This window comes from Acanthaster planci, linkage group LG13, assembly GCF_054643075.1.
Source record: "Acanthaster planci isolate LZ-2023a linkage group LG13, COTS_SCS, whole genome shotgun sequence".
Lineage (NCBI taxonomy): Eukaryota > Metazoa > Echinodermata > Asteroidea > Valvatida > Acanthasteridae > Acanthaster > Acanthaster planci.
The window spans coordinates 14,762,816-14,788,740 of NC_141789.1; the positions used below are offsets into that span (position 1 = coordinate 14,762,816).

Here is a 25,925-nt window from a genome sequence, read left to right on the forward strand (position 1 = left end):
AGTCATTTGAGATACTGACGTTCCTCAGTGGCTAGAAGGCCATTTGAAAGGCATGTTAATGTTCAGCATTAATGTCCACATAACATTTCTTGAGAGTAAGGGATATTTACCATCTGCATTTCTTTCTTAGTGTCATGAGAGAGTTTTGAAGACTGCAGAAGAAAAAGTATGCCATAGACACAAATCATACCAAAACTACCTTGGCTTAAAATTTATTTCACTACAGTTTCTTTTTTATTGATTAACCTCACAGATTACAACTAGGTAAAAATCCAAATTCTTAGCTCAATGCATTATAGGTGAAGAATACAATGGATAAAAAACCAACTGAATTGTGACCTTTTTTCATGCCCATTTGAAGCTGTTTCTTGCAGAAGGGTGCAGTGGTAAGTCAACCACCATCAGTTCTTCATAGATTCTCAACACCCTTTGAAGATATGCTGGAAGTAATGTGCGCAGAGGGAAAAAGTTTAACCATTCCCCCAAACAGGTCTAAACATACAAATCAACAAGAACACACTATGAGCCTCGAGCTGGACCAAGAAAGGGTGCAATTTTCTTGGCAATGGAAGGCTAGTTTGGTCGAAACTGCACATTACTGGTACATGAACGATTATGAAATGCATGCATTACGGTCGCATTGCTACCACCGTGAACAGTCCTGACCAATATGGCTCTTTTTAACCGATGAGGGGGTGCTTCTGCTCAACGTGGTTACCTTGTACCAAAGGCAGGAAATGGACCAACCCCCCTCCTTGCAAGCAAAAACACTGCATGTGAGAGGATTTTACTTTTGAGTTCACTGATGCATTGCACAAGGGTGTGAGATTTCTACTGAGTACATGTATATGTATGTTTTCAATCTTTTACAGCACTCGTCTTGGAATACAATGTACATTGCAGTTGACCACTGAACTTTCAGCATGAACTTGCCACTTCAACTGGTTGGGGAGACTACTTTGACCTCTGACCTCCCTCACTGGGCTTCCTCTGGGACAATTGTCAGAGTCAATTTCTGTGAGCTGGGACCCCTAACGACCGACACTTCCATCTTCTTCAGAGTGTGCACGGCATTGTAGACGGCTGTTGCAGATTTGACTGCTTTCCCATCGATGTGGGTGATAATGTCTCCTGCCTTCATACCTGCCCTGTTCAAGCAATGGTACAAGTCGATTTGTGTTCAAGTGCTAAGAGTTGACAAGGTACCTGTGGTGACATTTAACGTTAACCATAGTAAATGGTATTGAGATTGGCTCTTGGTGTTGTCATGTGGAACTTTTGTTTTGGGGGCAAAAATTAGTTACACTTACACCTGAGCAGGTGACCCAACGATGATCCTGTACACAAGCACCCCGTGTGTTACATCAGGAAAATCTGCCATGCGGGACTTGAGATCATTGAGCATGCCAGGGTTGAGAGACAACATGGTGATGCCGATGTAACCTCTTTTCTCACCCTCTACCCCAGGGGATTTCTTGCCACCTGAAAACCAGCCTGTCCACCCTTTGCCAGCATCTTGAGAAGGAAATAATATGACATGCATTTGGTTCAAACGGTATTTTCTGTTGGAATGAGATTTACCAAACCATTAACCCTAATCAATTTACATCTCTCCGGTGCAAATCCATCTTTGAAATAGTGAAAAATGATGGTTGTGATTCATTCAAAAAGTAAATGTTGTAATCCCACAAAAACAAATGGATTATACATACCTTTAAGAAGTGTTTACAGGAAATGAGGCCACTGTACATTTCTAGGAATTTTTTCTCAACAACTGTTGAATTACTTTTCAGAAAAGGTCCGCAGGAATACTTCAAGCATTCCAACCCTACCTTCTGACTTCATTCTTTTCTGAACTTCCTCCAGGAATTCCCTAGCATTGTCAATGGGAATGGCAAAGGAAATTCCGGAAGTCACCTTCATGGTGTTGATTCCTATGGCTTCTCCATCCAGATTGACCAGTGGACCACCGGAATTGCCAAACTGGGTGGGAAGAAACAGGAAAAAATCTAACAAGGGTAACTTGGATGGATAGTAATTTGGCCTTCAATTATGTCTACATCAAACAGAAAAGATCTCACAAGACAATGTAAACTTGGAATTAACAAGACATTGGCTTAAGGCATTGAATGTGACAACAGACAAGGGCTATTGCTGTTCATTGTTGAGTTAAGGGAGGGAGAAAATGAAACCTTGGCAAGGATAGCTCACATTGATAGCAGCATCAGTCTGGATGTAGTCAATGTCCTTCCTAAGTCCCAATTCTTTGCTGGTTCGGCTCACAGTGCTGACTATGCCTGCTGTGATGGTGTTGCTCAATGTCAGGGGACTACCCATAGCGATCACCCACTCGCCTGGCCGAAGTCGGGATGATTTGCCTAGCTTCATGACTGGCAGGTTGTTCTATGCAGCCAAATTTTCAAAATGAGTGATAATTCGTGAAAAATATCGATTTTATATTACACATATTACACTAGGAGTAAAGACAGGGTTTTGCTTAAAAACTGGTACAGTTATCTTTATAAGCATTATCTGCATCACAGCAGACAATACATGTACTTATAAGATATAAACTGTACATACGCCATCATCAATTTTGACGGCAGCAAGGTCAGAGACAGAGTCCACTGCAACCACATGGCCATCTACCATCCGTCCATCTGGCAGCTTAACCTTGACTGACTGCTGGCCACGGATCTTGTTAGCAACAACGTGAGCGTTGGTAAGGACGAGGCCATCAGGGCTGACGATGAACCCTGACCCATTGGAGATTGGTATCTGCTGCCTGCCCATCATGGGATGCCTGGTAGTGGAATAGGAAGGACAAACAAAAGTGTCATATAAATGTAATGACAACTTACAAGGAGGTAACTTGACGAACCACAGATCTCGACAATGGCCATGATGGCTGCTTTAGACAAGCCTGTCTGTCAATGCAAATGTGTCAATCTTCTTTGTGTTTCCTACCAAAAATGGATTTGACTGAATTGAGGATTATTATACGAGAACATTGGTTAGATTTCACCTAACCTTCCTTGGATTTCTATGTAGACTACAGAAGGTGCTGCTCTATCCACTGCATCAGCTATGAAGTTGAATCGGTGAGAGCGAGGAGGAACATAGCCATCACCTTCATCAAAAACTTTTGCTGCTTTGACAATGGGAAAAACACTCTTCCTCTCCTCCTCAGTGACGGGACGAAGTGACTCATTGCTCAAGCTCACATTATGATCACTCCCAAACTGTTGCAAATTTTCACCAAGATTCTGTCGTTCTTCAGCTTCTTTTAAGGCCTGTAGCTTTCGGCGCTTCTTGTCTCGACGGGGTTCCAAGTTAGCGAAATCTATTTTGCGCACGTAAGGCGAAATCGCTACCAGGATCACTATCGCAGCAATGTACTGAAACATCTTTTTTTGGAACACTTTCTTGTTCTTTTCCATTTGCTCTTGTGTGATGGTTCTGCATATTGCTGTTTGTGGCTTAACTGACTGTAATATGTGACGATGTGCGGTATAAACTGGAACTTTGCTCCGGAAAATCGGGAACGATTGCATTACTCTTTTGATCATGGAGGCCGCCATCTTGTTTTGAAACTAAATTTAGTCGGGATCCCCAATACATTGCATCATTGCACGACATCCACCAATGCCAGAGAACTTTGAGAAATTTTTGTGTACTAGAAACAAGACTGCAGTAAACTACTATTCTCCGACGGCTGTTTGTAGTTCGGCAGAAATTATGAAATTATGGCGGCGATTTTAACCTTACAAGGTAGAGGTCTGGATATAAATCTTTCGGATGTCAAACGTGATTTGCAGAAAAGTATCACAGAATGTTCACAAAGGGGGCTTTCACAAAGTGTGAAATGGTGAGAGCAACTGTTCAAGCTAAATTAATTGGTGTCAAAATTATGCCTATTTTTAAGGGCCCAGTTTCTGGACAATCGTAACAGTTCTGAGTTGGCCTGGGCCTAACGTTAGGATATTTGTGATGTAGCCTAGTAGCCCCACTAGTGTGGCACGGGCTCTCACTCCCGATCCATGGATCCGGAGTGAGAGTCCGTGCCACACTAGTGGGGCTAATGTAGCCTAGGCTTATCGTTAATGTTCGTACTGTACGTTTAGCTGATCTGCACATCCGGCCGAGCAAACTGTGCGAATGGTCAAAGAATTCTCCAACTTTGGAGAATTTTAAATGTAGCTCTCCCTTCTATTGTAGGAACAGGGTTCCCAAATTTACAATCCCCTCTTCTTCATGTTAGGCCTGTGAATATTATAATAAAATAAAGTTTGAGTGTTCATAAAAAGCATACGTTTAAAGCTGTAACTTTTATATCTTGGATGCAGTTGGTGATATAGTGACTTTTTTCATTTTTAAAAAGGTGTGCCGAGTTATCGTTTGCTCTGAAAAGTGTAAAGCCCACACCCTTGGAACAAGTGGAGGACAGAGAGGTAGGTCAATAATGCCCTTAGAAATAAGGGGTCGTAACGGGAGCATGGTGTGATGACAAACCCCATAGCTCTTGGGTTGGTCAACAAGTTAGATGCTCCTTCTGCTCTGGGGTTGACATACATGTATGTTGTACATATATTGCAGTGACACTCTTGTTGAAATAAGTATCACTGTTGGACATGATTGGTCGTTCATTCTCAGCTGGGGCATAATTGGTCGTTCATTCTCAGCTGGGGCATAATTGGTCGTTCATTCTCAGCTGGGGCGTGATTGGTCGTTCATTCTCAGCTGGGGCATGATTGGTCGTTCATTCTCAGCTGGGGCATGATTGGTCGTTCATTCTCAGCTGCACAGCTGGTTTGATCTTGTTACACACTCTTGATAGTTTTGTCATCATCTGATCACTTTCTCTTTCATATTCATTTTTTTGAAAGACTTTTGAAAAGGAATTGAAAGTCTTGAGATTTATCTACAGCATCCTCTAGGCCTCTGAAAGTGTGGACTTTTTACTCAAAAACCTAATTCTCTCTTGCTGTCCAATGAGTCTCACGATAACATGTTGATGATGTACATATCCCTGTATTGTCTGTGCATGGACCCATTAAACACATTGAAAGCACTTAGTTCATTGTCTCTGTACTTTTAGTACTGTTGATGAAACCTCTTCCAAGTCCAGCCACAACTCTACCCTTTCATAGCCTGCATTTTTGTCCTTCAAAACTCGTCGTCTTATTTTGCAGGACTTTCTGGCTGAGTTTGATGAGTACACTCTTGCCAAGTGCTACTTTGACCTCAGGGAGTATGACCGGGCTGCTCATTTCACCGACAAATGCCAAAGCCAGAAAGTTTACTTCCTCCATCTTTATGCACGATATTTGGTAAGCAGGGTCAGGTTGGAGCGCCATAGGTCAACGACCTGGTGGAAATCTTCCCCCTTTCCACCTTGAACTCTAACAGTCCTCTGTCCTCCAATAGGAGACAGATTGAGAACTATTAGGGTTCATGACCTGGGCTGGAATCATGTTTTGTTTTTGGTGTTGTTCCCACTCTTGCCAAATTTCTTCGTCTTCTCAATATCAGTTTCTTCATGCTAATATGAGCTCCCCTTTCTTAAGTGCAGAATCTCAGGTATCTGATAATGAGCCAGTTTGATATGTCAACAGCACATGCCCAATATGAAGTGTGTCTGAGTTCATTTGGATACGTGTGCAAGGTCTACCCTATCAGCCGGGCCCTACGCAAACTCACCTCGTGTTTTGTTCCTGAATGACCTTGCTTTGATATTGAAACACCAAAATGACTTATTGTAACAGACTTGCTTAGAAGTTTTTGCTTGTCAATTTTTGTTAAATGTTCGTGATTTTCTAGGGTGGTGAGAAGAAGAAATATGATGAAGTGGCAGACCTGACAGGTCCAATCCAGTACAAGACCATGAAGAATGAGACACTGAAAGCATTACGCATTGAACTGAGCAAGAAGTATACAGAGAACAAACTGGATGGGTTCTGTCTGTACCTGTGAGTCAGTTATGTGGGAACAGCCTGAAATGCAAATCTTACAGTTTCTCTCTTGCTACAGGAATTTGTGGAAGTTTTTATTCCGTTGTTCAAGCATTGTGAATTTAATTTTTTGTTAATCTAAACATCTGCACTCATCGGCAGCATTATGAAGTTGAAAAAACTATCAGGAGCATGGCACTGAACATAAAGTTCAAGAATACCTATTTCTCAGCTAAGTTTATATTGCCAGCAATGAGATGAAATTAATGAGTTTGTTTTATGAATGAAAACAAATTGTGACAGTGTACAATCCTTATCACACAGTTATGGCATTGTACTGAAGAAGTTGGAACTTTTAAAGGATGCAGAGAATGTACTGGTGGAGGCTGTGAGGCTGGAACCATACCACTGGGGTGCATGGATAGAACTCACTAGTCTGGTCACCGACAAGGACAAGGTAAGAGCAAACTCTCTGTAAATTTTGGCGTGGATGTTGGGAAGGTTAGGTATTTTTTTATCTGTTTTTAAATCATCATTTCTTCTCCAGCTCAATTCACTGGCTGTACCCGATCTGTGGATCAAGGAATTCTTCCTGGCTCGGGCATATCTTGAGCTGCAATTGAACGAAGAGGCTCTGAAGAAGTACACAGCGCTCAGTGAGGCTGGCTTCAGCAAGAGCACTTATATCATCTCCCAGATTGCTATGGCCCATCACAGTGTCAGAGGTCAGGCATTTGCATAGTTGTGAATATTCATGATTTCAACCAAGACCCCTTATAATTATTGCATTACATGTATTTTATCATTTCAAATGTTGTGCTGTAACCTAAGTCAATGCACATGTTGCAGTCATTTTTGAACATTGAAAATATCCTCTGGATTTTTCCTTATTGTAGATATGAATCGAGCTGTGGAACTTTTTGGGCAGCTGCAGAAAGTTGACCCCTATCGTCTAGAAAACATGGACATCTACTCCAACCTTTTGTATGTTAAGGTGTGAAACTGACCAAGTTGTTTTATTCCCAGTTGAAGCTCTGAATAATGCTCACTATTCAATGGAAATAAAGTTAAAATTCGGGTTTTCTTAACCCTAACCCTCCATTATACTACAAATTACCACTTGTTGTAAAATGTAGTACTGAGCGCTGTCGCTGGTAAGAGGACATGACTTTATTGTTCTGTGAAGCCATAAGATACAATAGATAAGACAATGTACCGTACAGTGCTGTGGCACTATGAATGCATGGCTTTATTGTTCTCTGTACAAGTAACAATGGAAGTAACTAGCCAGAAGTAGTAATCTGTAGCGCTAGGTCCTTCAGGCTCAGACTATTACTTAGTATTTTGTAGTACTGAGTACTGTAAGCCAAACAATATTCTTGGCGGTTAGGGTTAATCCATGGGTTTTTCCAAGAAGAAATTTGTATTGATGAAAATTAATGCCTTTTTGAAATTTATTTCTTAGGAAATGAAAGCTGAACTGAGCTTTTTGGCACACCAAGTGTGTGAGGTGGACAAGTATAGAGTTGAAACCTGCTGTGTTATAGGTAAGATTGGTTATTGTTACATTTCTTGGTCATGAGGGAGTGATTTTAGTACCTAGTCAATTGCCTGTAGAGTTGGTGAAGAGATTTCTCTTGTTTTAATGAACAGATTTTGTCACTCCTGTGCAGGTAATTACTACTCGTTGAGATCTCAACATGAGAAAGCTGTCTTGTACTTCCAGCGAGCTCTGAAACTCAATCCTCATTACCTCTCGGCGTGGACTTTGATGGGTCATGAGTACATGGAGATGAAAAACACACCAGCTGCAATTGAAGCCTACAGGCAGGCTATTGGTAGGAACGAGGAGATTTAGGAGTTGGATTGGATTGAAAAAAATCTGAGGCTTGTAAGGAGGACTTAGAGGGGTTGTGTACTAAAATGTCATTCTTGATTGGATATCTTTGTCCCATTTTTGTTCTGTTTTACCGGTGTTTCAGGGCCTCACTGGCTGTATGTAAATACAAATTTTAATATTCATGAGTAAAAGAGTGATGTCATGATTGATAGGAGCTTACGTATTGCAGCTGCTTGAGCACAGAGTTGCTGAACGTCTGGCTCCTCTCGGTTCTGTTTTTTTGTTGATTAACGTAACTCACAGCCTGTTTAATTGAGAGCAAAAGTTCTGCATAAATCTTTGCAGTGAACTAGATGTTGACTAATACTTTTTGTATTGTTATCGGTTGGCAGAGTTGAACAAGAGAGATTTCCGTGCCTGGTACTGCCTTGGACAAACTTATGAAATCCTACGCATGCCATCGTACAGTTTGTATTACTACAGACAGGCACAGCAAATCAGGTATGAGATATTTTCATGTCATCTATTTGCTGCCTTTAAAATCTTTAAAATTAAAAAAGGTTTGTCATGAAATCCTGACAAAATGGCAAAGGGATCACAGCTTGAAATTTGGTAATTTAAGATAATCTTGTAGAATTAAAATTTGGGGGTGGGGCTGACTTGCTGGAAGTCAGGTTGCTGAGGAAACTTTGCTGATCAAATTTCAGTCAGACATCATGTACTTGGAAAAAGAGCGATGGCAAATCAGAGGCAGAATGCTGAGGTTAATACCAAAACTATTACCCATCTTGCTTCCTGCAGGCCTAACGATTCCCGGATGCTGGTTGCATTAGGTGAGAGCTATGAGAAGCTGGAGAAGATGCAAGAAGCCAAGAAGTGTTACTGGCGAGCCTACTCAGTAGGAGACATCGAAGGGACTGCTCTGATCAAGCTAGCCAAGCTGCATGAGGGGCAGGGAGAGGAGGAGAAAGCAGCAAACTTCTACACCAAGTATGTGGAGCAGTCTGAAGCCATGGGGGTAAGTGGGACTCAGGTCTAGGTCATAGTTCGGAGTTCATAGAGCTGCCAAGCAGTAAATGATGCTCTCTAAATTTTGGTGCTAAGCTGAAATTAGATGGTATTAACCAGTCCTGAGCAGGATGCCTTGTGGGGGTAGAGCTGGTAAACTTGCCTTTGCTCAGTAGAATGTGTCCCTGCTAAGTAACATTTTTTGGTAAAGAGTGTTTTAAAATATAACGATCGGAGAAGTCTGATTTTGGAATTGGTAATCATAATGGTGGTCATTGAGTGTTGAATGTAGTGAAGGGTTAGACTTTCTATGAACTTGTTGAGATGTTGTTGCTCATCTGTGAATTTTTGTTTCTTTTTTGTCAAGACTGGGATGGTTGAAGAGCAGTGTGATGCTTATCGATTTCTGGCGACATATCACTTGAAACGACGGAACTTTGAAGAGGCCAGCAACTATGCTCACAAGTGCTGTGAATACACTGTGGTAGGAATTAGCTGGGAATATCATTTCAGATGTTCAAGTTATACATTTAAAGCTCATGAGGTTCCTCTCTGCATTGTAACACCAGTTTTAAGGGTCAAATCTTAAGAGTGAAAGGGCAGTAAGATATGGTGTCATTGGAATTTAGATCGTACGCATTGTCATATTACATGGCATAAGAAACCATTTGGCTGTGGTTCCACAGCTCAAGATTATAAAATTTATGATTATAAAATTGAAGTACATGTTCCCACAGTGTTAGATAGTTCCTATGCGTGAAATTTGATGTTATGGGAAAATATACAGTTCTGGAGAATTTGCTTTTAAAAATGGTGTTTCAGGTTTAATGGCTTCTGGCTGGCGCTCCCCGAACAAAGATATTGACACTTAAGGGAAGAGCCACCAACACAGAGCTGGATAGCTCAGTTGGTAGAGCTATTTTTTTGATTAATCTTTATAATCATTTAAAAGCACCTACTTGTAGTCAGTTTCCCTGTATACTGTACACTGTAGTTTGTTTCATGAATTTGTTTTAAGTAAAAGCAACCTTTCATTTCTTTTTGATTTCCAAGACAAGGGAAGAAGGCAAAGCCATCCAGACAGAGATATCGCAGCTGCGTGCCATTGAGGAGGCGGGGTCAGCAGATAGCAAAGATGGGGGTGATGGAGGGTCGATTACTCGTCAGCCACTCAACATCAGTCATGATGGTGGGACATCTGGTCAGCTATCTCCAATGAATCTCACCTTCACACCGTGATGAGCTATGAACTTTTGCTGAATTCTTTCTCAAACTGATCTAAATCCCTACCCTTTAGTGTTTGGTAACTTTTCACAAGTTCATTTTCAAGGAAAAGTTTAATGATATATCAGATATTGGAGGAAAAAAACAACCGAAGGCAAAAACTTTGAAGAAGATTAATTTCCCAAACAAATGGCCAGAGAAGAATCTCATATTTCAAGTTAACCCTGCGCAATTTTGTGTGGAATACTGAAGGTCTTTAAAATACATAATCATATGCACAGATTTGGACAGATGTGAATGAAATGGTGGATGTAAGCAGGCTCGTAGAGGCCAATTTTTGTTCAAATTCTGTTCGACGTGTGTTGTACTGCGTCCTAAGGATTGGAACAAGCCTTAAGACAAAATCATACAGGTGCTCGGCAATAAGATGTCAACCATGAATTAACCACAACAGCAGGTGCCACAAGTAAAGTTGTCTGAAACTACAACCATGCAAATTGTACATTATTGTACAGAATGTACAAGACAATGTACTTTTTTTTCTGTAGTGTCGCTGTGATTACAGTTTTGTTTCTACTCGGCACTTATTTGTGAAATCAACAATACATGTACTTTTATAAGTATAAATTTCATACGTAGTGCGTGGGTAATTCTATAAATTAGGAGTCCAGTTTTTTTCGTGTCCTTGTCACATCTGACATATCATTTGAAAGTTCAGAACAAAATCTCTTATTTTCAAGAGTGATTAATTAATGCAAATTGCTAGCCAAACAACTTGAAATAGTTTGAAATCAATTTCAATTATATGTTCCGATCAAATTACGCAGTTCAGGTGTAACAGGGGACATAAAAATATCATACTTTTGGACCCCGAATTTAAAGAATGACCCATGTGTAACTTAATAAAAAGGAATTATTCAAATAAAGTGCAGACAATTTTGGAAAAGACAGGGGAAAAGTCAAATTTGGTTTATTTTTAAGTAAATTGTAAGATTAACCCCTTGAAATTATATTTAAATTTGGTCTCGAAATAAATAAGGTAAATTGTCATAACTGACAACTAAATTCATAATTTTCCCAAAACGGCTCCAATAAAGGGTACACAATGATTTAATGTGTTTATCTTGGCCCAAAATAAATTTTGAAGACTTCTGGAGACATTCCAAACTTTGTCACTTTTTAATTGAATATGCAAGGTTAACCCCTTGCAATTTTATTCAATTTTGGCCCCAAAAATATATAAGGCAAAATTGTAATTTTGGCCACTTTTCTTTCCAACACAGCTGATTTGACAACAGTTCAAGTGTTTAGAGTGGCTTGAAATGAATTTAGGAATCTGTTGCAAAATTTTCAAATTCGGTCATTTTTATTTAAAATGCAAGGTTAACCCCTTGCACTTTCATTTAACTTTGATTCCCAAAGAAAAAGGGCAAATTAGCAAGTTTGGCTGCTTAATGGTTCATTTTTAGAAAGGTTCAGAGACGTGCCACAATGTCATTTTTTTTATTAAAATGCAAGGTTAACCCCTAGCAATTTTATTTATTTTGGTCAAAAACAAATGAAGCTAAAATTATTTTGGTGCTCCTAAATCCATTTTTTTAAAAACAGCTCTTATAAAGGATGAGCAACCATTCATGCATTTTTCTTGGAAACTTGGAGAAATTTCAAATTTTTCTCATTATTTTCATTAAAATGCAAGGTTAACTCCTTGCAATGTTATTTAAATTTTGGTCCCAAAACATGAGGTACAATTGTCATTTTTGGCTACTATTTTCCCAAGCAGCTTAAATAAAGTGTAGATGGCAGTTCAAAGTTCAAAGCCAGGTCTTTGCTCTTGATAAAGTGTCTAATTTTTATGCTAAAACAAACATGGGATATTGTACATTTTTACATGTGCCTATGAATGTAGAAAAATGCTACATGTGCATTAGACTTGGGTGCACTGCTCAAACAGCTGACGACATACAAGAGAAATTTTCAAGGGCAATCCTAAAGGCAGTGGTAGATAAAAACCAACCAAAACAAAATTAAGAGCCTCACAATGATTTGTTCATTGCCACAGCAAATGGACGGAAGGACTTTATTTCTCAAGTTCAACAAATGCATTGTTTGAAAAGAACATAAGATACTTATGGATGGATGTGACTTATTCTGTAATGGGGCACAGAAAAAATAAAAATTCTGATATTATTTGAATACAGCAAATATACTGTGCTGCTGTGTCTTTATGATTTATATACTTGTGTCTACTTGAATCCTACAGATATTCATTGAAATTATATACAGGTACTGTCTTTGTACATTTCTAGAATTAAAATCTTATTAAATCTAAATATCAATAAGAATATATGACATATGTACAGTAAATTTTTATAACGATATATTTCAAATGCTAGAACAGTATAAAAGACAAATACATTTTGGTTCGAGTTTGATTAATAAAGATTAATTTTATGGCTGAATGATCTAATTAAATTAGGAGTTACAGTTGCAAAGATGTACAAAAAAGGTGACAAAATTAATGGACGGATGAGATAGCTGCACTTGATATTTGTAAAAATTACAACATTTTATCCATCAAAACCAGTGAAACAGTCCATTTCTTTTAAAGACACTTTTATACTTAAGCTGAAGTGTTTATTGCATAGATGATAAGCCGCACGGAGGAATAAACATGCTCAAATCTCTTTTGCTTTGGAATCTGCTGAAAACTGGAGAATTTGCAAGGAGCTACAAAACATATTTAGGAACACTGTCCTACGTAGAACAGAGCTGGCTTTTGGTTTAAAAGGGTTGGGCTGTTACTTAGGTTGAGCTGGTCAATTGTGGTGTGAATTAAACCCATTTGGGTTGGTTTATGATTGGTTTGGGTAAGGTTTAACACTGGGTTAGTGGGGGATGGGTTAAGCCGATTTGGGGTTAGCTGGGTTAATATTTGACTGGGACGGAATACTCATTGATACGTTTTAGGTGCCATTAGGATTGGTTTTTTTATAGAGTTGGGTTAGGTTTGGTGTTAGGTGGGTTTCTTAAACCCTCATCCAATGGTACTTTTACAATTGCATAGAATCACATTGCAATAAGCACGGTCAGAGATAAGATTTGCATTGGGAACACTAAAGATGCACCATACCAAGCATGACAATAGGAAGATTAAAAAAACTAAGTGTGACCCTAAACAAGACTTGCCCGCATCACGTATTGATGAACTTCTTGGTCTTGGGAGGACGAGGCATCTGAAGAGGTTTCTTAGGGTTAAGCTGGATGTCATGGATGGGCGAGTCAGGCAGGGGATCCAGGCGTTGATGGCTGGGGCTACCTCCACCAGAGCCGGACCCACTAACAGTCATCGTGTTCAGGCTTGGAGCACTGACGTAGCGTGGGGCCTCCCTGGTCTCTACGGATTTCTTCTTCTGTAAAAGTAGAAGAAAAAACATCTACTGTTTAAATACTGAAAATGTTTCCCTCCCTTCAGTATAACTGTTTTGTGATCCCAAAAGGGAATGCTTAGTCTAAGAACACAATCCTGGAGAACAAAATTTGGTTGGAAAAATGAAAATCCTGCATTGACGTTGGAGAACACAAATCTCCGTAGTTCCAGATTATCCTGGGTAGGAATGAAAAGGCCAGGGATATGCAAAGTATTGGACTAAAAGGTTTACAATCTGATAGACTTACTGCTCTAAAACGAAATGGATAACAGGCTGAATAGCAGGAAATGAATATATTTCATTCAAATTTGAAACTAACATGATTCAAGCAGAATGGCATGAAACTACATATACTACCTTGTGGGCAAAAGGGTTGAGCACGCCAACATTAGGGTTGGTGTTGAAGACTTTGTTGAAGTTAGTCTCTCGGTTGATGAGTTCCAACTGGAAGTAACGCTTCTCGTCCTATTCAAAGGGAAACAAATTCAACATTTTCAAAACAATTTCTGCATTTGGTATCCGTTTCACATTCATTTGGGACTACATTTCTACGTGGCACACACCACAAGCTTCTGCATGGCAGCCTCCTGCTCTGACACTGTTTCCTTAAGACGGGCGATGTGCTCAAGATCTTCTGGTCTGGAGTCCCGACTCTGGTATCTCTCCTCTGCCTCCTCCAACCTGACGAAGAGAAGGAAAAAGATCACTCTCACATGATGCAGCTCAGGACTGCCAAACTTAATCTTAGGTGTTTGAGTTTTGCAGGTGTTAACTACTGCCACCAAGCGCCCATTTTTAGATGCAATCTGACACTCATGGTTTGTGTACATTCTAAGGAAAACTCAGGCCCTGTATTCTGTTCCCACTGCACATAATCCAGTGCAAAAATGGCCTTTGTAAAATTCTGTGCATCATCCTCATCCACATTTCAATCTCCATTTTAATCAGTTTCTACAATTTATAGTAAGTAAGCAATGAAAATTCTTCAAATTCTTCTCAACATGACTTGTCTTTAAACTGTCTTGTGCACTGCCTGACTCACATGATTTGTAAGGCAGATATCTTGTCCTTCAGGAGTTCCTGGGCTCGGTTAAACTCTCCAAGCATGCTCTGGGTTTCCCGCAGGTGTTCGGCTGCCTGGGCATCCATATCTCTGTGGTGGGCCTCAGCTAGTCTCTGCTCTTGCCTCCTAAAAAAAAAATAGGGACAAATTGGAACATTTTCCTTCATCCTATGTCAAACAAAAACATGTTAGCAACCAGCTGTTTTTAAGTTAACACAGGCCAGTCTGCGGACCTAGTGTGTTAGCAAAGGATTGGCTAAACTCACCTGAGCTGTTCTTCAGCCTCACTCTTGACTTTTAACACTTCTTGACCTTTGAACTCCAGCTGCTTGTTTAATTTGTTGATGTCTTGGTTGACTTCACCCAGTTGTTTTTCCACAGTGTCAATATGTTTGTCTCTCTGCCTCACATCTTCCTTCAATTCTAGTTCCTGCGCCTTGTGCTCCCTCTCCTGGTTTGGAAACGAGCAGAGACACTTTGTGATGTCATCGAGAAGGTTCTTATTTCTTTTAGAATGCTTGGAACACAGGATGTTCCCTCTAGCAAACACAAGCCTTTCCTATGAGTCTAAGATTACAGTCTACTCCACTGTTGGACATGCATAGTCAGACATCGCTCGACATCTTGGGGTGTGTGTAGTGGGACCAGCATATGTTCCTTATTAGATATGACAGTTGTTTTTGCAAATGAAGGTTTGAGAGGTTCTGAAAAAGAACCAAGTCCGCTTGTAGATCCCTGGGAGGACCAGATTCTGGTCATCAGGTATCAGATTTATCATAAAATTAAGAGCGGGTACACAAAAGTACGAGGATTCAAAACAAGAATCCAAATCTGTGGATGTGAAAAAGAGAGACAGGATAGTTAACCTGTAGCTGTTTGAGCTCTATGGATCTCTCCAATTCCATCTTTGCTGCAGCCATCTGAGTGCGATGGGCTCTTGCTAGCTGGTCCATCTCAGCAATTTGACGCTGTGTTAGCTCCAATTTCATCCTCTCTGCAATCAATGAAATAGCAATATCATGCGGATGACATTAAAAAACAAAAATAAGAGAAGGTTGCAGGTGAATTCATGCACTCACTGTGCTATCCTCCTGATGGCATTTTTCACTTCAGATTTTTTATTGTGTAACTTCAAATTAGGTAACTCCCAACACTTACTGGATAAAGTCTGACTCATACTGAGTGCATTTATGAAAAAGAAAATTCCATCCAAAAGAAAAGGAGGAAGATGTTGATTTCTGGTTGAAATGTATATTATTTGGGCAATGGCTGGCTAACTGTAATTTTAAAGGACTTAACCAGAGGAAGTAATTCTGGTTTTACTTTATGACTTATCTCACCTATCGCCTGTCTGTGCTCTGTGGACTTAGAGGTGAGGTCATTTTGTCTGGACCTCTCTGCTTCTTCCCTCAGTGCCTCCATGGCTGCCCTGTGGGATTTCAATTGCTCTTCCATATCTTCTTTGTACTGTCGAGTGAGACGCTGTTCCAGTTCCTGTAGGAAAATTGTTTTCTTTTTCAATTAGCTTCAAAACATGTGGCTAACTAATCAAATAGCTGTCTTGGTTCTCAACCAATAGGGGGGGGGGTTAGGAGGGACACCTTGATCTTAAGACTATTAGAACTAAGCTTCAAGGGATATGAAGTTAACAGGGGCGTGATTTCAGGACATCCTGACCCTGCTTATTTCCTCCTTACCTCCACTGCTGCCTCTTTCTCCTGTCTCAACCGTTCCTCTTCTTTCTCTTTCTCTGCCTTCAGCAAGCTCAGTGCTTGGGCATGCTCCTCAGCTGCCGCGGCCATCTCAAACTTGAGCTTGTTGAGCTTCTGGTCAGCCAGTCCCTGCACGGTCACCACTTCCTTCTGGGCCTGCTCCGCCTTGCTGTGGAGGGCTTCCCTCAGCTGGGAGATCTGTTGTTGGATGAGAGATGAGGTTGACGCGGAAAGGGACTAAGAGCAGTGTTGAAACAGGGCCCTTTATTCACGGAACTACTAAGCAGAAGACAGTGCTTGGAGAAGTTGCATATTAAGCTTAACCCTAAACCCCTAGGGTGTACATGTTTGTAAAATCATATTGAATTCAGAAGATTTGAGACTGTTAGGGCTATAATAAGCAGTCAATACCACTGTCCACCATGTAACAATCTGGCTGTTACTTGTTTTTGTCACCACGTTTTAACTTTCAAAAATAAAAAAATTCTTTCATAGTTTAACTTTAATTCTATATTCTTCTTTCATAAGCAATAAAGGAACAATTTCAACTGGAACATATAAAAAAACTTGAGGTATGACTTTGTCTAAAATTTAAGGGACTGCCGTCTCAGCCTTGGCTGTTACGAGTATCTCAAGGTGCTGGTGAGTACCTCTTGAAGAAGATCCTTGAGTTTATTCTCCCAGCCTGTCCTGGAGGCTACCAGCTCTTGCTCCTTCATCGAGGCCAGCTGCTGGAGGGCAGCCTTCTTGTCACTACTGTGTTGCTCAGTCAGCTCACTCTGTAGTTTGTCACACTCTCTCCTGCGGTAATGGGACGAGTTGCTCAGATTTATATTGGATCACTTTGTATACATTAAGTTTTGGTGAACTTTGTTTTAATATCAACCAGTGTCAAGTTACAAACCCTCTCTTAAATTCTGGCAACTATACCTCAGAGTATCTGTCCAGCGTTCGTCAAGATCCTTTGACAACTGGTTCAGTTTACTCTTCATTTCCTCCTTTGCTTCTGCCATCTTGCTCTCATGTGTGTGTTTTAATCTGTCTAGCTCCGTCTGGAAGGATACAAAATAAAAGCAATGATCACATAAAAAACTCAGCGTTCTTCAAAGATTTGAGTACTTCAAATCCATGCAAGATACATGACAGTTTGTGGCTCAGTCTTATTAACATGTGCTTGTTAAGTTGGTAAACCAATAATGACCGTCTTTCTAATAAAAACAGAAGAGGAGAACCACCAAATCACAGTCAATGTTAAGATTAACTTTGGCAGCTGTGACATCAGCAAGGATTTGTATACAGCAGCACAAAGTTCCAGGAATGGTTTTAGAACTGGCAAACCCCTCACCCTGAACATGAGCCCTTGGTTCTTGGCTTCCCGTAACTCTTTCTGTACACCCTCCAGCTCTGCCTTCAGCTCCAGGTTGACCTTCGACAGGCTGGTGATCTCTGAGTTGGCCGAGCCTAGGCCCTGCTTGCTTTCGTGTAGGATGGACAGCAGGCGTTTGCACTCAGCCTCAGCTGACTGTAGACGGACGGTCAGCTCCTCTCTAGTCTGGTCCAGCTGGGATTGGATGGCGTCCCGTTCCTGGGATAGTCGTTGGCTGGTTTCCTCCAGGGAGCTCTCCAACTCCTGGCAGATAAATACAATTACTAGTAATACATAACATCAGAGCTTGGTAGAGATAGAAAGACTGGTCACTGTCTTTCATACAAGTCCACAAGAACTGTATCCTCGAGAAATGGATTATTGGCTTCTGACGTTTTGCTCCTATAATCTGATTACAGTTATTTTATTCTTGCTGTCTGTTAACCCCTTCGCGCCGGAAGCGGCTATAGCTGCCGTAAAAATTGAGATCATTGGCCGGCTTTTCAGCTATTATTCTCAGCCCATGCTCGAGCGAACACGGTGAAGGAAGGCAGACCCTGGCTCTTGTATATATGGTAATTGATCTTTATGCGTAGCCCAGAAATGAAAAGACCGATTTTGCATCATAATCATCAGCTTCACAACAGTCCCCACTTTGAAAAGAGACAACGGGAATGTGGAAGCGTGAATAGAGCCACATGCCACCGAACAATCAGCCTTTTCACCATGTAATTCAAAGTGTGCAGAACAGGCAGGGCCACAAACCGAGAATTTGCGGTTTGGCAGGTGGCCTTCGTGGCCAAGCGAGGCTGGAATTCTTGGAGTCGGCTTTCGGGAAGAAATTCCCATCATCAAGGGGTTAAACATAGGCATTTACAGGAGACGCACTGCATATTATGACCTACTTGCACATCAACAAACCTGTTCTCTAGTCATGACTTCATTTTTTGTTCTCTAGTCACTACTTCATTTTTGGCTTCTGAAACATCTTGAGACAAACCATGATTAGCTGTACAAACATCACTGCTTGTACTGACCTGTCTTAGACTGGCAAGTTCTTGGGCGGCCTTTGTGACTGCTAACTCTCTAGCCTCCTTATGTTCTCCCTGCATCTTCTTGACTAGTGCCTCATGGTCCCTTGTCAGTGTGTCTCGTTCCTCCTTACTGCTGATCTTAATGGACTCCAGCTCCTTCTCGTATCGCTCCTTCATCACTTGCTTCTCAATGGATAGCTCCTCCAAAGCCTGGAGATAACATGGACAGATTTTCTTTCTCTTAAAAGCTGAGATGCAGGAATCTTCCCTTTGCACTGATGCCACTAGAATTGCTTCTAAATCTGAGGTCAGCTGGATACAGTTATGCCTAACTTACCTGCCATTACTAGTGACCAAGATTCAAATCAGATTTGGTCTTCATTTCCTACCTCATTCATGGAGCTTGCTCAGAATGTACGTGGAATTTTCCTTTCCAACCCTGGAATTAAGTTTTTCACAGTCCCCTCTTTACATGTTCATCAAGACTTACCGGGACTTTTGAGTGGTGCTGGGGTCTATTAGCAGAAAAATCTAAACCTAATTTTACAAATGGGGATTATTGACTCTGTGCTGAAGTATACAGAATGCAAGGTCACTGGATGCTTGATCCCCAGTGCTTCCTGATGCCAGTATTTGAATAAAAGTATTCACAAGTGCAAGTACTTCAGCCACAGACAAATCCTAGGCCGTTTTCCAATACCCGACTTGGGCTCCATCTCAGGCTTCAACAGTTTTTTTTAACTTACTGACTTTAAGGTTGTAAGCGCAATAGCAAGTTTAATAGTGCCACAAAATATTAAGTAAGGTGCAAGAGAGCCAAACATTACAGTACTTCAATTTAAATCAAACGCTTCAGGCCCACAATCGTGGATTGGTTTCCTACACGAAGCCCGAGACGGAGACAAAGTTAAGTTCTGGAAAACGGCCCTAGTTAACTGAGCACACTAAGAACCATACACACATGTAATACATCTGTCACTGGCTCTGTGAATAGGATATAAAATCTACAGGTTCTGCCTAGTATCCAGCCATAGATGGGGAGGGGAGAGACAGTCTGTTTAACACTCTTCACCTTTTCAAGAGACTTCAGCTGGCTATGTTGCCGTTCTGACAGACTCTTCTTGCTGTTCTCCAAGCTGTCTCTTTCCTTCTCCATCCATTGCAGTTTGTCCTCCAGTTTGGCAAGAGATGAGCGCAGGTCTTTCATGGTGGACTCGTTGCTCAGGCGAGTGGCTTCTAGGGTCCCAATCTGACCTATGGGCCACAAATCAAAGAGTCATTCAGGCATTTTTTGGGGGGGGGTTAAAAATTTTGAAGCTTCACAGTTTGTTTATTTTTCGAGGTGTTATTTTATTCATTAGTGACCATGAACGAGACTTCAACTGAATCTGCCAACATTTTTAACTCATGACAATTTTTTCCTAAGTCCCATCACAGTGTTCAGGTTGTGAGCTTAGGAAAAAAGATATGTGTTTATCCTTTTTACGTTGTACAATTTGATTGATGAAAAGTGCCATCACTGAGAAGTTGCTGCTGAGAAGAGGCTGCTGGACTATGCAATAAGAAAAAAAATTTCCAAATTTTGCATTAAACCATATCATCTGATGCAAGGCAAGATGGACACTTAAAGATGGCCACTAATGTGCACAGATAAGGTCAAAAGTAAAAAGCCTTAAGGAAGTACAGATATCTCTTTTACGCCAAGACTTACTGGATTTTTTGATGAGGTCACTGGCTTGTTCTTGGCATCTTTCCCTGGAGGCAGCCAGCTCTCCTTCCAGCTGCTTGAGCCCGGTGATAGCCTGGCTTGCTTCATGCTTGGCTTCAACCAGCTGTAATGAGATAAGCATCTAATTGCTGAACTTTATAGTTTGTCCAATGTATTACATTGAGCAATTGATCAACTGTGCCTAATAATGTGGAAAATCTTATCTGACAGAAACTGTTTGGCTATGTAAGTGTACATGAACACTCTTTTTAGGAAGGTTAAAGTTCAAAATACAGCAATGTAAGTCCTACTACTCACCTTCTAACATCTCCCTTTACAACAAGGTGCCATCATTGCTCAGGGGAAAATCAAATAAACTATTATGCACCTCTTTTCTGAAGGTCCCAAGGGTCACATTCAGGTAAACAGGTTGCAGACATGTGCATGTCTTCCAAGTGATGGTGTACAAGATCTTGAAGTGATTTACTTTTTGAGCAGGTTTTGAATATTTTTTCAGTCCACAACTGATCAAAACTATTTTCTTAAATCTTATTAAACACTGCAGTTTAATGTCTTTTTGTTAGCAGGATGGCAATTTCAATAAAGAGGAATTTCAGGTTTTATGAAATTTGAGTAACAAAATGATTCTCAAAGGCATGTTGACGTCTACACATAGTGCGCAAGTCATAATTCAAAGTAAAATTCTTTAGCTTACTACAGGGTATGTCACTGTGTCAATTTCTGTAGTCTTGCTGTTAAGATTGATCAACATGGAATAGAATTGAAATTTAAGCCAAACACCGGTCACAGTTTAACATAATTTAGTTTCATACACCATGAGAAAGTTATCTGTAAACACAAGACAATCTAACTGAAACATTCCTTGAGCAACTACGCTGGCTTGTATCAATCACTCCATGAGTGATACTTGAAAGGGAAATTGTAACACTGCTGCACAGGCTTAATACCATAAGGCCAAAGGATGAAGTCTTGCACGTGTGCCACATTCCTTAAAGCCAGTAAGCAAATAGAGGAATGTCACATTCATCATCTAACTCACTTGATAACTTATACCATGACAGCACACAAACTGGGAGTCCGAGGTGCTCTCAAACTCTTTGAAACAGGCAAATGCACATTTTTGTGAAATGGTCTTTATCTTTTTAAACATGTACCCTGTACATGTGAATTGGACTTCATGTGTGTATGGTTTATTCAACTTTTGTGTACTGTTTTATGTGAAGCTGAACAGAGAGTAACATTATCAAAGTAAGTGCAAAGTACAACTACTGGAAAAACTGTCAGAACAAAATGGAGTTTTATATTTGATGGAGTGATATTCATGATACGGTGAATTAGAATGTGAGGACAGTTATCAACAAAATTATAAGAAAGGAAAATAAATTATAAGATCAGTCTGTACCTACATTGTAACTTTGGGAGCTGAAATGAGCTTGAACAATTAACCTGACTTACATTATCCCGTGAGATATGAACTCAAATGTCTGAAAAATGTGACATTGACTGAAATGCTGTCTAAAAACACATTTGTATGTGGTAAGATTATATTCAACTGTTGAGAAAATGGGTGTGGCAGGCTAGTTCTGCCTCAAACAGGGTAGCTCTTCATAACTTGAGAACAAAACTTTGTTAAGGGAACAGACTTTCAGGTCTGCAAATCTGTGTGGAGAAAAAAGTAAACCTAAGCTCAAGGAGTGAAAGAAAGCTTCTACAAAGACCAGACCTCATACATCCCTAGGCAGTTCTTACAGTTAGCACTAATCTGCCAGACTGGTGATTAAGACATCTATGGTCGAGTTGATCTGCATCTGCCAAAGATACAGATTTTCCTCCCAGTCCAGAGCTTAATACACCAAGACTATTCAGAAGACGACAAAGATACTTTTCTGCCAAGTGGCTGACAGGAAAAGGACATGAAATGGAGGCAAAGCCTGTGGCATTCATCTCTCTTTCTGTGAACAGACACTATAAGGGTAACCGGAGTGTGTGTGGTGTGGGGGGGGGATGGGGGAACGGTAGGGTGGGAAAAATGGTTGACAAACCTAGGGATAGACTAATGCTCCCCTCATCTTTAAATTTCTCCATTGGATACATGTACCTTCCAGTCCTTTTGATTTACTAGGTATGTGGGATTATGCAAGTGTACAGTACGGTAAACATAACTTGCCCTGTTAAGCAACGTTCACCTTAAGAAATGCAACCACACATTAGGCCTATACTGAGTGAGGAACATCAAGACTTTATGCTGAATGTGACATAGGAAGTCTCCCTCTGTATGTATGGATGGAACCCTTGTTCTTTCCCCTGTTGATCTCATTCTTGTTGACATAAAGCCAGGCCTTAAGCCTCCTCTAGTTCCACAAAAGCCCCGGAATAAAGAAAACGGTATTAGGAGCTGAGGCTTTAGCATTGCAGCCTTCCTCCCCAAACAAATACTGCAAGTCAGTGGTCGTAGCTTAAATCTGACCTCTACTTTCTTCAGATCTACATGTAAATCTTTGCATGTTGGGAAGCTTAAGTCAGCTTCAATCTTATTTGCAGTATTCACCAAGGATAAATCTCTGATCTTCATTTATCAAAAATCCCACAAAGTCCTCTGCCAAAAAATCACTGATATGTAAAGAAACAAACAGGTTTTTCTGATCAGAAATGCCTGTTCGATGTTGATGAATTTGTTAGGGAAAAGCCTATGGAAATCCATACTTCAAACAAATCCAAACAAATGCAAAGAAATTTAAGAAGGCAGAGCAAAATATTTTCCCTGAAAACCTATCAACCATGTTAAGTAAATGACTACTGCCTATATTCAATTTTTTGAAATTTGCTTCACATATTACGAATGAAGCAGGATTGCATCTTGTTACTGAGTTAGAAGTAAGGAGGATTGACAGCTTACCTGTTTGCTTAGACTGCCTGAATCGCCTTCTCTCAATGCAAGTTCACTTTGTGTTTGGGTCAACTTGTTCTTGTACACCACCAGGTCTTCCTCACAGACAGCTAGCTGCATGGATATGTTCTCAATCTGCCTCTCCAGTTCATGTTGCCTTTCAGCAGCCTGTCTCCTGAGGGCAGCCTCTCGCTCCTTCCACTCCTCCGCATTCTTCCGCAGCTCCCCATCCTTAAGTGCCGCCAGCTCCCGCTCATAGAAGGCTTGGGCTTTGCTCAGCTTGGCCTCATAGTCTTCCACTGTCTGCCGCTTCTCGTTCTTCAGCTCGTTATTTTGACTGTACAGGTTCTTGATCTCTGATTCGTACTGATCAATAAGCTCCTGTCGTTCCTTGCTGAGTCCTGAGTGCTCTGACTGCAGCTGCTTTTTTAAGCTGTCTACCTCCTCGACATGCGCTTGCCGTAGCTCTGCCAAGGCATTTGTCCTGTCCAGTTCTCCACGCCGTTTTGACTCTTCAAACTGCTGCAGTCTGTCCTCAAAGTTCCTCTTGATGGCAAGCAAGTCTTGTGACAGACCTAACACGGTCTTAGAGTGGTCTGCCTTGAGGCAGGCTTGTCTCTGTTCTTCCTTGCGCTTGAATTCGGTGAATTCTTCAAGTGCCTCCTGCTTGTGTCTTTCCTGCTCTTTAATGGTGGTTTCTAGGGACTGGATCTTTTGTCTGAGTTCTGCCTCTTGGCCTATTCGACTCTGATATGATGCAATTTTGTCTTTGGTCTGTTGAATCAGTTGCTGGAGCTCCTCTTCATGTGCTTCTTTGAGGTTTTGGACAACAGCTTCATGCTCATCGTTCTTGGTGTTCAATGCATATATAACCTGAAAATGAAAACCAAACATGTTTAATCACAAACTATGACATGTTTGACATTTCAGAAGAAAAAAACTTGGGCCAAGCTTTAACAGATAGGCTTAGGCATAACTTAAGTCCTATCAAATGAGACTCCTTAATATTTCTTTTCTCCATAATGAACAGAAAATAGAAATAGAATGCAAAACACAGTTCCATGGTAAAACGAGGATGATGACGATTTACAAATCCGGCATGTCCAGTTGGCCAAAGGCCTAATGTCCTAATTTCGTCACTGTCACAAGAGGGCGCAAAACCTATATAAACCTGTATAATGAATATTCAGCATATTTCAGGACCCACCTTCCTACGTATAGTAACACGGGGAGTATGTAAATTTTTTGATTAATATGACCAAATACGGTTGATGCGGGAAAAATTTTAAAACGTGTAGAATCGCCTGCAGCTAGGCATGGCAGTAATCTTCAGGGTGACACACACTCACGCACACTTGGACCCAATGGCTGTTGCTTGTCATTCCTGCCATTCGGGCATAAATAATGAGCAGCCGTGTGATCGCTTAGTTTGACCTCCAGCGCACTGCAGCCAACTACCATTTCAACCAGTCAGTTCAGTCGCGCCTAAGAATTACACACACATATGTGGAAAGTGGCAGCAGCAAGTTTCCATATCTTGTGTATCGACTGCATCAGGAGTCAAGCATCTGGTTGCAGCTTATCTTGACAAGTAAACGTGAACCGCATGACTCTAGTCTTAGACACTGACATGACTGATCGGGAAATGGCCTAACTGCACCTTTATTGGAAAATCGAAAAGGTTTTGACTCTTTTTTCTTGGTACTTAGTATGAAGGTATGTAAGCTATCTTACACAGACTCTTGGGTGGAATGGAGCACCATTTCTGTCAGTGTCTGTGGGTACACATGGCACACAAGGGCCACAGAATCCCTGTTCGTGCCCTGTTATAAACCTCATGCACAGCCTGTGGCAAAAAAAAGGATCTGCTGTCGGAAATAGAGGGCGTATCGTGTCAACTGCATTAAAGACAAACCAAAACACGCAGACCTATTTCAATGCTGATATAAAAATCAAGTAGGCCTATACTTACCTTCGTGAGTTGAGCAATTTTCTTGGACATCTTCAAGTGCAATTCAGGTGTCACCTCGGCGCTGGCCTGCCCACTCACGCTTGCAGCACCAGCGCCAACTTTATTCTGCTGGAAAATATTTCCGAACGACATCTTCGTCGCCATTTTGCTTTACTGCGAGAGAACGGAACTACATCAACTGTAAAATTCAGCTACTTATTAATCCGCACAGCTCGCAACAATGTCGTCCCGCTAATTAAAAGTATTTTGAACAAAAAACCATTTTCCGAGGATTTAAAGATCCAGTACAGCATCGTCTTCAAATTTTATGACTGTAAAGCCGGTCTTTCATGCTTCATTAAATTGCACCTAGAATTACTTCTTTCTGTGCGTAGCAAAAGTGCATTGAATGGCTGCGATTTTTGTTGCCTGTTGCTACGCTACTGTTATGGAAATTAGAGCAAAGAGAAAGGAAACGAGAGAGGGCGGCAGACTACTTTTTAGTAAAAAAAAGAAAATCTGACAGAAAAGAGCTAGCCGAGCCGAGCTCTGTTAATGTTAACAAATAAAGAAGTTATAGTGTATAATTTTGTACGTGACAGTACAAATGTAAAAATTAGTTAAATGTAGCTCTGAAAAATTGCACAGTATGTGGATGAGACTCAAAGCACCTGAATAAATTCTTACGTCACGTATTAATTCAGAAATTTCGCGTGAATTAGTGATTTG

General features: G+C 40.8%; 3 protein-coding genes across 3 annotated transcripts; 1 reads left to right on the plus strand and 2 right to left on the minus strand.

Annotated features, from left to right (window-relative positions):
* Positions 1 to 205: 205 nt before the first annotated feature.
* LOC110973949 (serine protease HTRA2, mitochondrial-like) lies at positions 206 to 3,607 on the minus strand. Its single transcript, XM_022225211.2, has 6 exons — positions 3,031 to 3,607; positions 2,584 to 2,803; positions 2,212 to 2,403; positions 1,833 to 1,983; positions 1,311 to 1,515; positions 206 to 1,148 (listed from the first exon to the last, which is right to left on the minus strand). The coding sequence occupies exons 1-6, from the start codon at positions 3,579 to 3,581 to the stop codon at positions 977 to 979; spliced, it is 1,491 nt and encodes a 496-aa protein (XP_022080903.2). The 5' UTR covers positions 3,582 to 3,607; the 3' UTR covers positions 206 to 976.
* A 22-nt stretch (positions 3,608 to 3,629) lies between these two features.
* On the plus strand, positions 3,630 to 12,228 carry cdc23 (cell division cycle 23). The gene is made up of 13 exons (XM_022225207.2): positions 3,630 to 3,868; positions 4,382 to 4,451; positions 5,193 to 5,330; positions 5,821 to 5,969; positions 6,276 to 6,408; positions 6,499 to 6,676; positions 6,848 to 6,945; positions 7,417 to 7,498; positions 7,625 to 7,789; positions 8,184 to 8,292; positions 8,593 to 8,809; positions 9,167 to 9,283; positions 9,853 to 12,228. Exons 1-13 carry the CDS (start codon positions 3,747 to 3,749, stop codon positions 10,036 to 10,038), a joined length of 1,764 nt encoding a protein of 587 aa, XP_022080899.1. The 5' UTR covers positions 3,630 to 3,746; the 3' UTR covers positions 10,039 to 12,228.
* Positions 12,069 to 25,416, minus strand: fam184a (family with sequence similarity 184 member A). The gene is made up of 16 exons (XM_022225203.2): positions 25,218 to 25,416; positions 23,255 to 24,118; positions 20,341 to 20,461; positions 19,702 to 19,883; positions 18,633 to 18,839; positions 17,575 to 17,859; positions 17,160 to 17,281; positions 16,880 to 17,030; positions 16,215 to 16,427; positions 15,858 to 16,011; positions 15,384 to 15,511; positions 14,784 to 14,968; positions 14,497 to 14,643; positions 14,018 to 14,135; positions 13,812 to 13,919; positions 12,069 to 13,436 (listed from the first exon to the last, which is right to left on the minus strand). The coding sequence occupies exons 1-16, from the start codon at positions 25,359 to 25,361 to the stop codon at positions 13,218 to 13,220; spliced, it is 3,348 nt and encodes a 1,115-aa protein (XP_022080895.2). The 5' UTR covers positions 25,362 to 25,416; the 3' UTR covers positions 12,069 to 13,217.
* Between the last annotated feature and the right edge of the window lie 509 nt (positions 25,417 to 25,925).

Excerpts from the sequence above, each read along its gene's own strand:
- LOC110973949 (XM_022225211.2), bottom strand. The coding sequence starts at position 3,581 with ATGGCGGCCTCCATGATCAAAAGAGTAATGCAATCGTTCCCGATTTTC. Across the intron at positions 2,404-2,583 it reads CCGTCAAAATTGATGATGGC|AACAACCTGCCAGTCATGAA; the intron begins GTATGTACAGTT and ends TTGGCTGCATAG. Across the intron at positions 1,516-1,832 it reads GAAAAGAATGAAGTCAGAAG|ATGCTGGCAAAGGGTGGACA; the intron begins GTAGGGTTGGAA and ends TTCCTTCTCAAG.
- cdc23 (XM_022225207.2), top strand. The coding sequence starts at position 3,747 with ATGGCGGCGATTTTAACCTTACAAGGTAGAGGTCTGGATATAAATCTT. Across the intron at positions 3,869-4,381 it reads CTTTCACAAAGTGTGAAATG|GTGTGCCGAGTTATCGTTTG; the intron begins GTGAGAGCAACT and ends ATTTTTAAAAAG. Across the intron at positions 5,970-6,275 it reads GATGGGTTCTGTCTGTACCT|TTATGGCATTGTACTGAAGA; the intron begins GTGAGTCAGTTA and ends CTTATCACACAG.
- fam184a (XM_022225203.2), bottom strand. The coding sequence starts at position 25,361 with ATGGCGACGAAGATGTCGTTCGGAAATATTTTCCAGCAGAATAAAGTT. Across the intron at positions 18,840-19,701 it reads AGCTGAAGTCTCTTGAAAAG|GCTTTGGAGGAGCTATCCAT; the intron begins GTGAAGAGTGTT and ends TGTTATCTCCAG. Across the intron at positions 17,031-17,159 it reads CGCTGGACAGATACTCTGAG|GAGAGAGTGTGACAAACTAC; the intron begins GTATAGTTGCCA and ends CCATTACCGCAG.